At 45.4% G+C, this 18,498-nt stretch overlaps 1 protein-coding gene across 2 annotated transcripts in view; it reads left to right on the plus strand.

Moving 5' to 3' along the window:
• FEZ1 (fasciculation and elongation protein zeta 1) overlaps positions 1–18,498 on the plus strand; it is a 40,597-nt gene that overhangs the window by 21,540 nt on the left and 559 nt on the right. The window contains exons 4-9 of one of the 2 annotated variants that reach the window (XM_065881965.1): positions 3,418–3,504; positions 5,386–5,554; positions 9,520–9,791; positions 10,794–10,874; positions 12,300–12,375; positions 16,236–16,301. In XM_065881965.1, coding sequence (XP_065738037.1) covers positions 3,418–3,504; positions 5,386–5,554; positions 9,520–9,791; positions 10,794–10,874; positions 12,300–12,375; positions 16,236–16,301 — 751 coding nt within the window. The remainder of the gene's footprint in view (positions 1–3,417; positions 3,505–5,385; positions 5,555–9,519; positions 9,792–10,793; positions 10,875–12,299; positions 12,376–16,235; positions 16,302–18,498) is intronic. The other variant, XM_065881967.1, reaches the window with a different exon arrangement.

Consider the following 18,498-nt stretch of genomic DNA (forward strand, 5'->3'; position numbering starts at 1 on the left):
TGTTTTTAGGTCAAAATAATATGCTTGAGCTATGTATGTATGTATGATTATTATTCACAATTCTCCACTTTTAATTGGGTTTTTCAGTTAATGAACCTATTCTGTTCCTGACTGTGATGTAAAAGATGGTCTCTTGTATCCCTGTAACTTTAATTGATAGCAGATGGTGGTTCTCTTAGGCAAGAGGAAATGGGAGTCTAGGACAGTAAGTTACATCCTTCTGTTTTCAGGTGAATAAGCACCTCATTTATCTGTGGAGGTGGGACTGAATATAGGAGGTGATAGTATTGCCATTCAGTCCTCTCCTTTTCATTCCTTCTTTCAACAAATATTTGTTGCCGCGCGCTGTTTGCTGTGTTCTGGTGCATCTCCCTTTGGGGATATAGAAGCACTGACTTAACCCACACAGATGGGTTAAGTTGCCCTTTCCTTGGGCTAAGTACATATTGGTGATTTTGTCTCTTCCTTTTACTTTTTGACTGGAGGTGAAAATGTATCTTTATCTCTTAAATTTGGTCAAGAAGACAACCACCCATGTGAAACAATCGTGGTAAGGGGAGAGAAATATCGTGCAGTAGAAATTCCCTTTCCTATGAATGGAATCATCTGGAATGCTTTAACAAGCAACACTGGTTAATAGTCATTATTGGACACAAGAACTTGATGTCATTTTAATTCTCACTCAGACTCCTGTGCACCTAGATTTAGCACTCTCATAGTCTCCAGGGAAGATTCTCTGCATTTATTTTTAAGCTTTAAGTGACCAAGTTACAGCCCTAAAGGCACACCGTTTACCGAAAGCAGGAGGAGGAAACAGCTTGCTGAATAGTATGGCCAGGCTCATTTCTGGATCTTAGTCTTCTATTCTCAATTCTGGGAAGAAGTCACTCGGAAGAATGAGTTTTTTTCTTGGAAGAGCCATAGTTCACTTCAATAATATGGAGACAGCTTGAAGATTTAGTCTACAGAGAAATTCAGCCCCAATATGACAGCCTTCTCATTTCCACACAAGAGGCTAAAGAACTCCCTGCAGTAGTTTCTCTGCATGTGTCATATATTAAGAATAAGAGTATTCATACACTCGTCCGTATACCTATGTGTATGAATATATATGACGAATACTGTTATCAATATACGTAAATGCTGTCATTTTCCAAAATCTTTCTCACCAGCTTTCCACACTCTGTACAAGATGCTGTCCTGGGAACAGAGGGAAGGGAAGGAGTCTGTAAACAGCATTGAAAGGAAATAGGGCTTGTTGAGAAGTGACAAGAGCAGAACAGAGTCCACTAGATAGAGGCAAAACATGGGACCGGGCTTAGAGAGGGTGAGGAAGATGAGGGAACCAGAACAAAAGCTACAGAGTGAGGAGAAAAGGAGAGGGACGGGGCAGATGCAGTGAAAGCAGAGGATGGCAGAGATCTACGTAGGGAAGAGGGAAGGGGCCAGGGCTTTCTCGGGAGGACTTTGTGCATGTGTCTCCTTTTATTTTATTTCATTTTGTAGCGGCAGACTTCTGAGATCTGAGAACATATGGGTTAGGTATAGCTCCCACAGTACTACGAACTCATGGTAACTTTCACAAGCTTATAATTCATTTTCAAATCTCGTTTTACACATGCCTGAAAAATCAAACCAGCAGGCTTTGTACCAGAGGGGAGAGAAGGCTCTAACTAGGAATCATCCATGCCGCTGCCTGGCTTCCCTTATGTCTGAACAGCAAGAAGGGTCTATGCCTAAAAGCTCTCCCCTGCCTTCACCTGGAGCTCAGAGGGAGGACTTGGGAAGGGCGATGGTGTAGTTGAAAGATGCAGTATTAACAGCCAGTGAGGTAAACTCGCTAAAATTGACCACATCTCAGAAAATGTAAATATTCCATTTAAAAAATCAAATTACTATGAAAAAAATTCTGGTTATAGACTAACACTTGCTGTCAGATGCTTATAAAAAATAATCCAAACAGAAAAGAAAACTTTGTTTCCCAGCATGAGCCTAACTTCTACCACAGGACTTTCTAGCCCTAAGAAAGTTCTGCCATGTGAGAGTAGTTGTGAACAAACCGTGGCTACAGGAGTTTCCTTCTGCACAGTGGGGAGCTGCAGAAAGCAGGCGGGTACCACAGGTGGTGGACTTGGCGGAGAGAGGAGCATATGGGTTCGACAGCAGAAATAGATGTCACCATCTGGCACAAAACCCCTCAAATAATCCCATTACCTCCCTGTCCTACCCCTTATCCAGGTTGAGAGCAGAGGGCCTTTGAGATATATTTGATTTTTTCTTTATGACATAGTCCTGGTTTTAAGCAAATGTAGATAGAAGGTGATGTGTTTTGTTGGGGGTACCTGCCAAGGTGGAGTTCAAGGAAGAGGGGAGAAGTTTCTGAGGATGGACTCCCTCTGACATGATTGCTTGGATTGGAACTGGGATGTTTCCTGCGGGTGCTAATTAGAACAGGAAAAGTGTAATCTCCAGGAAAGAGGGATATCAGCATGCCAGCTGTTGGTGCACAAGTGAAATTGATTCCTGGATGACAGGTGGCTGCAGAAAGATTTCCTGGAGGCACTTCTTGCCAGACCCTAAATGACTTTCAAATGAGACTCCTGGACACAGACAGCTTGTTAGGTGGTTTAGGGGCTTATCCTGTGCAGGTTTTGAACATCAATACCAGGCTATGGGTGCTTGGGACACGGACAGTAAAGTCAGATATGCTGTGAATACCTTGCTGGACTTCTACATTTAGAATCTCAATGGTTGGGAGCTTTCAGAGCCTTACTTGGGATGATGGAAATCTGGAGACACGTGGCAAATGTTTCAGTATTTGCTGTTGCTGTGGAGTTTGTCCTTTGGTTGGTGTGCTTAGGTTGTTCCGTTGGCATGTCCGACGGAGCTTCTGTACATCCTTCATCAACTACGACACCATGCCTAGATTCCAATGACACGATGACATTTCATCAAATTTTAAAAACATGATTATTTGCACTGGAACAGCCCGCCCCTTTAGATGCCTAATAAAATAAAATCTGGAAACTGATCCCCAGATTGAAATTCCTTATATAAACAAGTGTGCCTTTGCTGCAGGAGTTGGTTGCCATTTTTACTCACCTGAAGAAGGTTCCTTGTTCATGTAAAAACGACCTGTCTGTCGGTTAAAGAACAGTTCTGCTCCCCATGGGTCAGAATGGTGCCGGCCACACATGCCTTATTGTCTTTTCCTAAGCTGGACCCAGTGATGCGTGCTGTGTGGACAGGGTACCCTTGGAATTGGATGAAACTCTGCACACCTCTTCAGATTTTCTCTTTACACAGGGGATGGCCAGAGTAGCCTCTGTCAGTGTCATCTATTCTAGAGACTGGAGAGAATCCTAGTTCTGCTGATGGTCAATGAGAATTCCATCCCCCACCCCACACCTCTTTCAGATCCATGAGAAAGGAGAGGAAGAGTTCAGTGAGAAGAGTGAACATTATTCTGGAATCAGTGAGGAGCCTCTGCTCACAGCAGATCAGGTACGAATCTCTCTCTCTCTCTCTCTCTCTCTCTAAATTCTTGGAACTTTTAGTTCCTTTGATAGACAAAAAGTCTGAATACATACCTGTCACATCCCTTTCAGGCAGTAGAAAAATGTATGGTCTTGTGGTGGCTGTGTCTCTGGTAAATTTCATGTCTCTTTAAGCCTCAGTTTATGCACCTGCTGTAATTAGGGATGTAATTCCTGACGTGTGTTGGATTTGGTCCATGTTTGATAACAGCCAGAGATGGGCTCAGCGTTTACTGCCTTCATTTCCTGCTAAGTGTCTTTATTGCAGCTTATTGTACTTGGGGTCAAGACACTTAAACAAGGGTCCCAAATAGCTGTTCTACAAGAATAGAAATGGCAGAAGAGGCTTCCAAGTGATGGACATTTTCTCATATTTCATAGAACACTGAAAACGTTGAGCCTTCCAAAAGAAGTATTAGAAATGCTTGTTGTTTTTTAAAAAAAAGATCTAATGTTTCACATTTTATTGAGTTACTTATATTTTGGTTTTAATAATTTGTTACTTAGGGAAAATACTCCTGAGTCTCTGGATTCCTTATTCAACCTTTGAGTCAACAACTATTTATGGGCACTTGCTTTGAGCAGGCACCTTTCAGGTGTTTTCACAGAGTGGTTCTGAAAAAGCTCCACTAGGAGTTTTGGTTCCAGAAAGTGCTTTTCAGTAAAAGGAACTCTTTCATATCTGTGGTAAAAAGGTGGGCTATAAACAGATAAGGATCAAGAGATTAAAGGGAACCAGATTAAAAAGAATAGGGGCTAGCAGTTACCTTGTGAATTTGGGGGGAAATACAATTCAGTGACACAAGTTCAATGATAATGACTCTGAAAGAGAAGCTCAGCCATAAAATTCTAAAGGGGGTTGGTGTAGTTTGCTCGTGTTCCATGAATGGCTTGCAGTAGTCAAAAGCTAAGTATCCCTTAAATTTGTGAGTGGAGATGGGAAAGCTTGGGAATAAAATAGAAATTATTCCAGAGGAGGGGACCTAAGTGCCTTTATCTTTGATCCAGCCTAACATAAAGGAACCCACTTCAAAGACCAGTTGGCCTTGGAGATGGAGTCCATCACAGCATCGAGAACAGACAAATATATAGATGCACTGTTCTGACCAGACTCGTGGATGGCTTCTTCCAGAAGTGGTCTTTGCTTATTCCATTTCCTTTATGTGTAAACAATTAATGTACAAAGTAGTTCAGTCTTATTCCTCTTGGCAGTTATCTAATTTTACTCTCTCTTCTAGGAGCTGTCCCCTACAAGAGTCTAGATTACAGCTGGGTTTCTTATCGATTTTCTGCTCTCCAGAACCTACCTGTCCTTTTTTTATGTCATTATCTTTATTTCCACTTTTGTTGGGCAGCTTTAGTTCCTGTCCAGGTGAATTCTGGAGGAAGAGCTATTTTCCTCTATGTAAAAAAGCAACTCCCCATTTTGAGTTATCCTGGGAACACTTTGGTTTTTTTCCCATCTTAAGCATCATCACAATGAATGGACTGGATTTTGTGTTTGAGTTGGGTAGATAAAATGTCTTTCCACTTAGAAAGAAAGTGCTCAGAAAATTGAAGTAAATGTTCCCTTCCAGGAAGCTCTGCTTCATTTCCTGAAAGAGCAGTTTATTCCCAATAAAGCACTCATCTAAATGATGTTCTTGGAAGAGTTTTGACATGAAAGAGGACTTCATATCAAAGGAAGAGTGTTTGTAAGCCTTTGGTCAGATCTAGTTTTATTATTCTTCAGTATTTATTAAGTAACAATACTGCTTTAGGAATTTTACAGACAGCAAATTAGGAACATCCTTCCCTGATCAGAATTCAAGCAGAGAAGAGTGAGCACTTCCTTGTGTACCTTCTCCAGGTGATTGAGGAGATTGAGGAGATGATGCAGAACTCCCCAGACCCTGAGGAGGAAGAGGAGGTTCTAGAAGAGGAGGATGGGGGAGAAACCTCCTCCCAGGCGGACTTGGTCCTCCTGCAGGAGATGCAGGCCTTGACCCAGACCTTCAACAACAACTGGTCCTACGAAGGTGAGAGTCCTGGGGGTGGGCTCACGGAGGACAAACTCAGCTCTGCCAGGCAGGGCACGTGCTTCACACGCCACTAAGAGAACCTCGGATCTAGGGAGTTGGCAATACCTTTCTTACTGGACATCAGGAGAGAAGTTAGCATTGCTGGGGGCGGAAGCAATATTAAAATGATAAAACGACCTGCTGTACAGCACAAGGAACTCTACTCAATACTGTGTAATGGCCTATATGGGAAAATCTAAAAAAAAAAAAAAAAAAGAGTGGATATATGGATATGTATAACTGATTCACTTTGCTGTACACCTGAAACTAACCCAACAGTGTAAATCAACTATAATCCAATAAAAATTTTTTAAAAATGAAAACAACGGTAAAACAAACCAAAGAACAAGACTAAAGCAGAACGAGTAGAGGAAATCTGAACCCACTATTCACAATGATCTACCATGAAATCAATGAACAAACCTACAAATGGTAATGATAATAATAGCTCGTATTTTTGGAGAGCTTTGGAGGGCCAGGTGCTGTTCTAAAACTTTCTATGCATAATCTCATTTCACGCCCGTGCCAACCCCATTAGGATTGAGCTAACTGAGTTTCCAAGAGGGTAAGTGACTTGTTTCGAGGCCACCGTTGCAGAAATATAATTAAGAAATAAAATCTCCTCCCCACCCAGAAAACCTCTCCACAGAAGTAGAGGTTTTCTTTCTGAGAAAATGAAAACAATTTCATTATTGAATTGATGCATGTCACAGTCAACCCACTAAAGGGATTGCAAAACTGGAAAGAAATCTAACCCGTGTCTACAGCTAACTGGACACAACCCATTACAATTTTGCAATTTAGAGTCAGGTGGCAAGTTAGGCCCCTATTTTCGTTCTTGGGGATGACTTTTCAAAGCAGCGGCTCCCAGGTCCTTGAGGAAGCACATCTGAGTCCTGAGACTGGCCAGTGGCTTATTTAGCATTAAAATGATGCACATATATTTGAAAAACAGAGAGAGAGAGATTCTGAAAGAAAAAGGGAGGTGAGGGGGGGCTTCCCTGGTGGCGCAGTGGTTGAGAGTCCGCCTGCCGTTGCAGGGGACGCGGGTTCGTGCCCCGGTCCGGGAAGATCCCACGTGCCGCGGAGAGGCTGGGCCCGTGAGCCGTGGCCGCTGAGCCTGCGCGTCCACAGCCTGTGCTCTGCAACGGGAGAGGCCACAACGGTGAGAGGCCCGCGTACCGCAAAAAAAACAAAACAAAAAAAAAAGGGAGGTGAGGAAGAGGGGAAGTTTCTTCCCTTATTTTCAACAGGGAGAATCAAGCCTCTTATTTTATTTTTTTAACATCTTTATTGGAGTATAATTGCTTTACAATGGTGTGTTAGTTTCTGCTTTATAACAAAGTGAATCAGCTATACGTATACACACATCCCCATATCTCTTCCCTCTTGCGTCTCCCTCCCACCCGTCCTATCCCACCCCTCTAGGTGGTCACAGAGCACAGAGCTGATCTCCCTGTGCTATGCGGCTGCTTCCCACTAGCTGTCTATTTTATATTTGGTAGTGTATAACATGTCCATGCCACTCTCTCACTTTGTCCCCACTTACCTTTCCCCTCCCCGTGTCCTCAAGTCCATTCTCTACGTCTGCGTCTTTATTCCTGTCCTGCCCCTAGGTTCTTCAGAACCTTTTTTTTTTTTTTTTTTAGATTTCATATATATGTGTTAGCATACAGTATTTGTTGTTTTCTCTTTCTGACTTACTTCACTCTGTATGACAGACTCTAGGTCCATCCACCTCACTACAAATAACTCAATTTCGTTTCTTTTTATGGCTGAGTAATATTCCATTGTATATATGTGCCACATCTTCTTTATCCAGTCATCTGTCAATGGACACTTAGGTTGCTTCCATGTCCCGGCTATTGTAAATAGAGCTGCAGTGAACATTGTGGTACATGACTCCTTTTGAATTATGGTTTTCCCAGGGTATATGCCCAGTAGTGGGATTGCTGGGTCCTATGGTAGTTCTATTTTTAGTTTTTCAAGGAACCTCCATACTGTTCTCCATAGTGGCTGTATCCATTTACATTCCCACCAACAGTGCAAGGGGGTTCCCTTTTCTCCACACCCTCTCCAGCATTTATTGTTTGTAGATTTTTTGATGATGGCCATTCTGACTGGTGTGAGGTGATACCTCATTGTAGTTTTGATTTGCATTTCTCTAATGATTAGTGATGTTGAGCACCCTTTCATGAGTTTGTTAAGCCTTTTATTTTTAATGCATATTTTGCCCCTGTGTCACATTCAAGTCTTAAGGGGTGGAGTCAAAATTTGAAACTAGGTAGGTTGACTGCAGAGTCCACACTCTTCATCTGTGTATCGTATTAACTCTCTGACACAGATTTGTGGTAATTATGATCCTGCAAAGAAAGAGGTGGATGAAGCGTGAAATTAAAAGATGTAACAGCAGTGGCAAAACTGAGTATAAAATTCATCCATCTGCGGGGATCGTGGTAACTAGGCGGCCGGAGGGGACACGTTCCCTGGGAGCGGATCCGAATGGGGGTGACGGGACTTATAAATGACGGAGAGGGAAGGCGGGCTGGTCAGGGTATAAAGGTCCAAGCATAGACTAGAATAATGGCGAAAATAGAGGCGTGATCTGAAGAACTGCACCCTCTAAGTAAAACCCTGTGGCTCTGAAGAGCAGAGGCAGGGCGATGGCAGCAGAAGGAATCCGCTGGGAGGGATGGAGTGGATTTGGCCCTGGTGCTGCATTCACAGCCACTCCAATCAGGCCATTCTCCGGCACACAAAGGTCCCACACATAGAACTGCTCAGCAAAAGACTCGGGAAAACGGCTGAAATGCAGAGTGAAATGGCAAAAACAGAAGGAGGAGGACAGCTCCAAAGAGTGAAATTAAAGGAGAAGGTTGAGCTAAGTCAGCAAATCCCCCAACAGAGCAGGAGCGGAAAGGGAAAGGAAAATGGATTCTGATGTAGAAACGAAAGATGCCACTAGGACGGGGCACATTCAAAAATATGCTCCCAAATCTACTTTAGGTGAAGAAGTCTCAGGGGACAAGAGTTTAAAACAAAGTGATCGGTGTCCTGTCTTCCCAGGTGCCCTTTCCTTTTCTCTGACAGTAGCAGACGACTCGGTACCAACAAGCCAGACTTCATTTTTCTGTACGTGTTGCCCATCTTTACATGTTTCACGTATTTGGGGGCACGTGCACCGCGGCACAGGACAGCAGGTGTAAAGAAGGCCTCAGATCGCTCTGCTGACTTTGCTGTCGGCTGTGTCTTGATCAGGTTTTGGGAATAAACACCACCTCTCTATTGCTCCTCAGCACGGATGCCAAACCCCTTCATCATGATTTTCCCCCCAATTCTTGACCCATTTCACATGAGGAATATTACAGAGACAGAGGGAAAATAGGGAGACGGAACAAGGGATCAAAACCCACACGTCTGCCCACACACGTTTTTTTGTTTTGTTTTGGTGGTACGCGGGCCTCTCGCTGTTGTGGCCTCTCCCGTTGCGGAGCACAGGCTCTGGATGCGCAGGCTCAGCGGCCATGGCTCATGGGCCCAGCCGCTCCGCAGCACGTGGGATCTTCCCGGACTGGGGCACGAACCCGTGTCCCCTGCATCGGCAGGCGATCTCTCAACCACTGCGCCACCAGGGAAGCCCTTCCCACACACGTTTTTGTGGACAGAGTCCACAGACTCCACAGTCCTTGGGGGCTGTTCTTCCTCCCTCCTTCATTTCCCCGAGATGATGTTCTCTTCCTCAGTCGATAACTGACTCTCCCTGCTGGCACGCCCCTAAATTGTGAAGGTCTGTCATGGCCCTTTGAGGAGCTGTCTGGGGCCGGGGGGTCTCCTGCAGACCTGTCAGGCGGCCAGGGCCCTGGGAGCCTCTCCAGTGGGCTGGGCTTGATGCAGTGACACTGCAGGATGGTCTTCCCCTGCAGGACTGAGGCACATGTCTGGGTCTGAGCTGACAGAGCTGCTGGACCAGGTGGAGGGCGCCATCCGAGACTTTTCAGAGGAGCTGGTGCAGCAGCTGGCCCGCCGGGACGAGCTGGAGTTCGAGAAGGAAGTGAAGAACTCCTTCATCACGGTGCTCATCGAGGTGCAGAACAAGCAGAAGGAGCAGCGAGAACTGATGAAGAAGAGGCGGAAAGAGAAAGGGCTGAGCTTGCAGAGCAGCCGGATAGAGAAGGGAAGCCAGATGCCACTCAAGGTAAGAGGACCGCCCGGCACGAGGACCAAGCACACCCACGCCTCCGGGCTCCCCGTTGCAGGTCCAGGGACCAGCCCTGCCGTGGCCCCAGACAGACCTGTCCTAAGCCGTGACAATGAGCAAGGACACCCTGGCAGACAGCAGAGCCACGAGAGGGAGAAGAGCCCACCCGTGTCCTCTGCTCTCCTAGAAGATGCCCGGTCTAACTGGAGGAGACAGGATGTAACACTGGAAAATAAGTGACTATGGCGTGTGCTCTCTTAAGCTAGATCTGAAAAAGTGGGGTGAAAGCATTTAGGATTGAAAGGAGTTGTGCCCTGGGACGAGCCTGCTACCAGCACAGCTTAGGGTCCTGACTCATCTCTTTAGGATGTCCATAGGGTGTTTCCGGATGGAACATTATGACGCCTTGTGATATTGACCAGATTCTTCTAACCAGTGGTTCTCCATCAGGGAAGCTCAGCAGAATCAGCTAAGGAGCTTTTTCAAAATACCTTTCCCTGGGCTCCCTCGCAGACCTACTGAATTGGGCCCGGGCATATGCATTTTGGAAAAAGCTTTCCAGATGAGGACAGTCATTTTACACCTGCCCTTCCCAATGGCTGGGCATTTTGTTTTCTTCCCTGAGACATTTTCATCCTCATCTGTCCAAGTTTCCCTCTGCTGCTTTATTTTCCTGTGTACACAATGGAGGCTGAAATGAGGAAACCCAGGAGTGTGGGGGGGGGGGGGGGTCTTGTCGCCCGAGGCACTTACTCAGATAAGAGTCTTTGAGACTCTGCTATTGCTTCTTGCAAAGCTCAGGCTGAAATTTTGGCCTGTCTCTTAGCCCAGGTCTTACCTTTGCTTTCTAGTCGCAGAATCGGGGCCCGGATCTGGGACAGTATGGAAGCTGACAGGTCCAGGTAGCTTAGGGAGGACACAGGTGTCCCTGGGGCAATGAATATGAGCGGGAAGCACTTGCCCTTCTGAGTCTCGTTGTCCTCCCCCCCCCCCCCCCAGCGCTTCAGCATGGAAGGCATCTCCAACATCCTGCAGAGCGGCATCCGCCAGACCTTTGGCCCCTCAGGAACTGACAAGCAGGTACAACCCATCTCCCTGCTCCCAGCTTCCTTCCCAGATTCTTGCAACTTGGTCTCTCCAACAGAGCAGGGGATGGTGATTCACTAGAATTATACCCGCACGGGGCCAGGTTGCAGGGGGAAATGTCCTAACAATTTCTTCCATTCTAAGGAGGAACAGAAAGTGTCTTTTTAAAGGCAAAGTTTTTTGAGCTTTAATATGAGAGGGCCTGGATAAAACTTAAAACTTAACACTACTTGTAGATCTATGAGTTCAGTCGTTTTCAGAACAAAATGCATTAAAGGGGAATCCACTTCCTGAAAGATCCCATCCAAGAGCTTCATTACCTCTGCCACACTGGGCCACCAGGTGAGCCAGTCCCACCAAGACTGCCTCTTCACTTCAGCTGCCCTGTTGACTGTAACCCGTGCTGTGGGGGTCTCCCGTTTAGCTCCATTTAGTCCATCACTTCTCACCTGAGAAGTGGCTTGCATTTCTGGCTCTCAGGTGCCTGCCATGTGCTAGGCTCTGTTGCTTAGGGCAGTACAGAGATGAGGAAACCCTGGTCCGGCCCTCATGCAATGCATAATAGTCTAACAGAGAAGGCCAATTTGTCAATAGACACCTTTGAGGTTGTACACAAAAACTGTGTATGTTTTAGACATATTTGTAGCTGAATCCTAAGTGTTAGAATTCTGGAACTACAGCCTGGGAAGAGATTTTAAGAACATCTAACTCACTCCCCTGAGTTCACAGCAGTGAGAACTAAGGCCCAGAGAGATTAGGCGTTTCCCCAAGGCCACGCTGCTAGTGGCAGGGCCAGGACTGAAACACAGGCCTCCTGGTCTAAAGCTCTTCTCACTCACGACCCCCAGGCTCCCTCAGAACCTTCCAGGTCTCTCTGGCCGGTGTTCTTTGATATCCCACTGGACTCTAAGATGATTTTGTTGTAGGAGCACCTCATCTCCAGCAGAGGGAGCAAACCCAACATCCCAGACCCAGGGCAGGGTTGAGGTTTTCTCACTAGTCATTTTGACCGAAGAGAAACCATTCATTCTCAAGTTGCACTGCAGAAGATAAGAAAATATCACCCCCCCACCCCCTTAGAATGTTGTCTGCTTTCAGCTTGGAGGAGAAAAAGCTCACCAGGATTCCTAAATAATCAAAAAGTTTCTAGTGTCAGAAGAATATATCCGTTGGAGTGGAAGGACATTCTTCCTGGCTAATATGGTAAAGTCTTACTTTTAAAGAGACATTTTCCAAAAATGGGGGAAAAGTCCTGAAACGATGGTGCGCACATCATCACGGGTGTTGTCGAGAACGTCAAATTTGACGGAGCGTGTTTTTTAGAGAAAAGCCCAATCCCCATGCAAGCTGTCAACCGTATCTCAGCCCCCGGGGGCCGGGCTTCTGTCTCACATGATGCACACCCTGCTTGTCTTCTAGTACCTGAACACGGTCATCCCTTACGAGAAGAAGGCCTCGCCCCCGTCGGTGGAAGATCTCCAGATGCTGACAAACAGTGAGTTCCTCCCATTTGCAGCGAGACCAGGGGCTCATTTCCCTCCCTCCCACCCTGTGAGTTGCACCCGTGGTATCTCAGTCCAGGGGTGTCCCCAGAGCAGTTTCTATGGGTCAAAATGTGCTCCACACCGTTGCATCACGTCCCCGGCACGGGGTACAATTAAAGAGTTCTGCAGCGATACCCAGAGCTGCCTCGTCTTTTCCCGGTTCCTGTAAGGGAAGAGACTTGCCAGAGAAAAGGAGCTGGTGGAAGAGGCTGGGGCGGTGGCAGGGTGGTAGTGGTGTGCAGGGGCTCTCTGTGGTTCATCCACCGGTCTCAAGGCTGTGCACTCTCTGCCTTGCCGTTTCTCTCTTCTGAAGCTTGAGGTTGCCTCGCGTCCCCAAGGCAGGGAGCTCCTTCTAAGGGACTGGCTGTATTTACTGAGAAGCAAGGTTTCTTGGGTGGGGTAAGGCTGATCAGAGAGAATAGAGTCTGGTTTTCATTCCAGGCAATGACTGCTTCCTCTCTTCCACTCTGACTCTAGTGTCAAGTAATATTAAGAAACATTCTGAGCTATGGGAGAAAACAGCCTGTGATAAAGAGCCTTTTGGAGGCAACATCTCTTTATAGACATCAAACACTACAACCCGCAAAGGGCCGGGGGGCACGTGGTGTCAGCCCTCAGTGTCAGCTGGATTCTTTTAGGAAGAGAAAAATCCTAGGCTGAGATGTGGGGACGGGCTCAGTGAATCACGAGACCGTCCATCTCCCTGGCAACCGTGCACTGCATTGAGTGACACACTGACGGGGCTGCGGCAGCCTGCAGCCCTGTTGCTGTGCTGCTGCCTCGGCGGGGATGGACCCCTGCAGGGCTATTTGACACCCTAGGGAATGGGAAGAGGAGCTTCAGCTGTTTGGCTGAGGAAGATAGATACCTCCTGGGCCCAGTGCTAAAGGTGCCCAAACGGTTTCATTTTTATCGTTTTGGAGAACTAAAGCAGGAGGTTCTGGTAAACGGAAATCTTGCCTACATCAATAGATACTGCGGCCTTGAGAACCTGGAATTTTAAAGTCAAAGTGCATCGGCTTCCTCATTTGGAGCGCCTTTATTTGCATACATATGCACAAAGATTTTTTTTTTTAATGGAAGCAGATAGAAACGAGCTGACATTTATAGGTGTTTGTATTTTCACAAGGAGTAAGCATTTGGAAAATAATTTGGACAAATTATGAAGGTTGATATATGTAGAGTACTCTATCGTACTCTTTTTTTTTTTCTATCATGCTCTTTTTAAAAAAGGAAGAGCTATAAATTTATGACAGATACCCATTCAGGAATTCAGTGTGAAATCCTTTCATTTTAATTAAGAAACACTGGGTTTGTTTACACATTTCAAGTTCATTTTAAAAGTTAGGGCTAGAGTATATCCATCATTTAGAATACTTTGGAAACATAGAAATGTGAACAAAAGGAAATAAGTAACTTCTTGTCCCCTTCACTGTGGTTACTGTATGGTGTTTTTCAGCCATAGTATTTTATGCCTTTTCCATATGGTTGGGATTATACCGGCTATAAAATTTCATATCATGATTTCAGTCACATCAGCTAACATTTGGTTAACATCCTTTTTATGGCTCTCTCTTCTGTCATATGGACATACGACATTCCAATATTTTATCCCTTTAAAAATAAAGCTGCCAACTTTCCTGAATACCAATTCTCCTGTAGATGATGAAAGCTCTCTTTTTGGGCACATCCTTGTATGGGTTCGTGAATAACAACTCCTCTTTCCCCAACTCCTGAGTCAGAAATGTAGGCCAGGGCTTCCCTGGTGGCGCAGTGGTTGAGAGTCCGCCTGCCGATGCAGGGGACGTGGGTTCGTGTCCCGGTCCGGGAAGATCCCACATGCCGCGGAGCGGCTGGGCCCGTGAGCCATGGCCGCTGGGCCTGCGCGTCCGGAGCCTGTGCTCCGCAACGGGAGAGGCCACAACAGTGAGAGGCCCGCGTACCGCAAAAAAAAAAAAAAAAAAAAAAAAAGAATGTAGGCCAAAGACTGGCTCCGGGGACTGGGCAATTTATATAAAGTTTGGATTTTGGAGATCACCTTAGTCACATATTGACTGAGTGCAATTATTGTATTTTTACGCCTATCTTCTTGGTGGGCAGCATTTAGTCTGCTTGTGCTCAGTTGCAAAGTATTTTCAGCCTATTACATCGAAGTGAATCCATGTCTAAAAATACGGAAGAAATAAAAGAAACCATTGCCTGGATGGCCTGAGGTCCAGTCTTTTTCTGGAGTTGGCCACGGACTCGTGCCACCATCAGGCTCTGTTCCTCACCCACTCCTGAGCTTTGGAGTCAAGTTCCATGACCCTGACTTGCAACGAGGCAAGGTAATCAATGGAAAACAGGACCTAGGAATGGACTGGGGGGGTCCCTCCATTGTAATGGTTGCCTCCTGACCCCAGCTAGCAGGGCCAGCTGATCTTTCGTGCTTTTTCCACTTGCCAAAAGTAATACATGTTCATGGAAAAAAACTGGACACTGTAGAGATATCACAGTAGAAGGGAACAACGCCCGGGGTCTCACACTCCGAGGTATCTGCTTTTTACGGTTTCATGCACATTCTTCCAGATTTTTCTATGAATATTAGCATTCATTATTTACTCATTTAAAATGAATACATAAAGTTCTGCAGCCTTCTTTCTTCATTCATAAGTATGTCTTGTATATAGACATCGCTCTCACCTCTCATGAAGCTGTATGAGACTGTGTATATACTATATACACCAGAGTTTACTTAAGGTATCCACTGATGAATAACTCTATTGTTGGATAACCCACCCCTGCCCTCACTTTTTGATAGTATAAGCAAGGTCCAGGTATTTTCTTGAAGGATTTTCTACAAAGCTGACTTCCACGACATGAATCATGAATATGAGAAGATGCTTCCTAGTTTAATAACAGAAAAATCTGTTTTAAAAACTTTTATAAAAAGCCTTTAGGCTTTATCCACTTCCCTATTGTTTGCTTCATGTGTAGGTCACATCCTGTTTCAACAAGAAGTCTGTAAGCTCCTTGAGGGTCATTAATACTCTTGCATTTCCACAAATTCTAGCGCTGTACTGGGCATAGAGTAGAAAATATTTGTGAAATTAAATTCATTTGCTGTTAATAAACTGGAGGCGAGAACTTTGCTAATAATATCTGTTTATACGAATAGAATGTCTTTAAAGACAGATTTATCGGTGGTTCCGTGATGTGACAGCTGTTATTCTTAACATTTGGATTGCATCTGAAAGCTGATTCCTTTTTTAAATTGCTTTGTTTATTTTTATGATCATTAAAGATACATACTTAGGAGGTGATGTGGAAATTATAGATGAGCACACACAAAAAAAGTAAAGGATAAAAGTGAAGTCACCTCATCCACAGGGCCACCCTGACTTTTTTTTTTTTTTTTTGCGGTACGCGGGCCTCTCACTGTTGTGGCCTCTCCTGTTGCCGAGCACAGGCTCTGGACGCGCAGGCTCAGTGGCCATGGCTCATGGGCCCAGCCGCTCCGCGGCATGTTGGATCCTCCCAGACCGGGGCACGAACCCGTGTCCCCTGCATCGGCAGGCAGACTCCCAATCACTGCGCCACCAGGGAAGCCCTGACCCTGACTCTTTTGATGGATTTCCCAGCAGCCCCCTCCCCGCCCCAGCAGGTTGAATGCTGACTCTTGCCAGAGGCTTCTAGACTTTGCTCAGTACTCAGTGCTCAGTACTTGTTTCCTTGACTCTGTCTCGCTCACTTTGGGTTGGTGGGTTGTCTGGCCCCAGAGGTGAGCCCTATGCTCTGATGCATCTTAGCTCCTTTCTCTCTCCTTCTCCAGTTCTCTTTGCCATGAAGGAGGATAATGAGAAGGTGCCCACTTTGCTGACGGACTACATTTTAAAAGGTGAGAGCGGCCCAGGCCTCTGGGAGCAGAAGCATCCTCTAGGGCCCCCTCCCCCAGGACTCCTGCTGGACACGTGGAACCCTCACCGCAGCCCTCCCAGGGCATCCACGCCAGGCCAGATCGGGCAGGGCCAGGGAACTCAGTGGACAATTGTGGGGAGGCCCTCGCCTTTGGATGTTGCTAGGAGGCCTGAGGAGGAGATTCCATCACCCCCGAGTCACCAGAGTGACTCCACACAAAAAGCAGCCAAACCAACAAAAGAGTTATTGTGAAAGTTCTCTGTGGCTTGGGCTATTTAGTGGCAAAAACAAAGCCAGAGGATACCTTTAACAGTTTCAACTACTTGGAAGGCAGCAAACTAGAGTTATGATTAGCGACATCCTTTCATAACTTTTTGTTTCATCTTTTATTATGGAAATTTTTAATATATATAAAAGTAGAGTGAATGGTATGATGAACTGCCATGTACTTAACATCCAGCTTTAACAATTATTAACTCCTGGCCAATCTAGTTTTCATTTATATCACTTCTCTCTTCCATGTTATTCTGAAGCAAATGCCAACCACTATATATATTTTTCATCCATGAATATTTCAGTGTACATTCCTAAAATATAACCACGATATCATGACCACAACTAGAAAAATAAAAAATGTAAAAGTATCTTTGAGGGACTCCCCTGGCCATCCAGTGGTTAAGATTCCACACTTCCACTGCAGGGGGCTCAGGTTCGATCCCTGGTCGAACTAAGATCCCACATGCCTCATGGCATGACCAAAAAAAAAAAAAAAAAGTATCTTTGATTACCCAACCAGTGTTCAGGTTTCCCTGATTTTCCTATAAATTTTTTTCAGGTTATTTGTTTGAATCAGGATCCAAAGAAGGTCCATACATTACAATTGCATAATGTATCTCTTAAATCTCTTTTAATATATATAGGTTCCCCTTTCCCTCCTCTCTCTCATTCTTTGCATTTTATTTCTTAGAGAAACCAGGTTATTTGCCCCATAGCATTTCCTCATTCCGGCTTTTCCTCGGTAGTTGTGTCCTCACGGTTTCATTTAATACGTTCTTCAACCTTTTGTATTTCTTGTTGCCCAGTAGAGCTAGAGGACTGACCACATTCAGATCGTCCACACCAGACCAGACCAGGCAGGGCCAGAGAGCTCAGTGTACAATTGTCCACAAAATTTTTGATAAGTTTTAGGTTATCAATGGTTGTAAACTTCCATTAAGAGACCTATTACCTGGTTGTCTTTCTTTGGGGGATATTAATATCTGTATTAGTCTGCTCAGGCTGCTGAAACAGAAGACCGGGTGGCTTAAACAACAGAAATTTATTTTCTCGCAGTTCTGGAGAGTAGAAGTCCAGGTTCAAGGGGCCAGTAAAGTGGGTTTCTAGTGAGGGCTCTCTTCTTGGCTTGTAAACAGCTACCTTCTCGCTATGTTCTCACACGGCCTTTCTTCTGTGTGTGTGGGGAGAGTGCCAGAGCGCTCTGGTGCTTCTTCTTACAAGGACACTAATCCCGGCAGATCAGAGCCCCACCCATAAGACTTCATTTAACCCTCCCTCCTTAGAGGCTCCATCTCCAAAGACAGCTGCACTGGGGGTTAGGGCTTCAACATGAATTCTTGGGGGGACACAAACATTGATTGTGTAACACTCTCCATCAATGGTCAGTCATTGTCCAGATTCTGTTTTTCATTAGGTTTTGCTCCACAGGCACAACCTTGGGCGCAGCTTCCAAAGGCTTGTGGACCTCAGTTTAGAACCTCTGAGCTGTATTGTTTCCATAAGGCTCAGAAAGATTAATATTGAATTTCCGCAGGATGAATTTAGGCTAAACATTGGGAAGAACTTCTGACTCTTAAAGGTTTTTAAAGAGTATCCCATTTCTCAAAGGAGGTGTGTAGAAATGGGTTCTATACGTCTGGGAGCCCGAGAGCTAGACTTTACCCCTCACGATCCACTGAAATGTCAGTGAATTTATAAAACTAGTTAACATTTACTGAGCACTTTCTATTTGCCTCTGAGCAACCCTGTGGAGTAGGCAGAGGCACAGTCTACTGTATACATGAAGAAACAAGCACAGGTAGGAGAAGTTATTTCCCGAAGGTCATAGAATTTGTAACAGCCAGACCCAGGATGTGAACCCAAGCAGATGGGCAGCAGAGACCATGCAGTTAATCATTACA

The sequence above is a fragment of the Phocoena phocoena genome, chromosome 8 (assembly GCF_963924675.1).
Source record: "Phocoena phocoena chromosome 8, mPhoPho1.1, whole genome shotgun sequence".
NCBI lineage: Eukaryota > Metazoa > Chordata > Mammalia > Artiodactyla > Phocoenidae > Phocoena > Phocoena phocoena.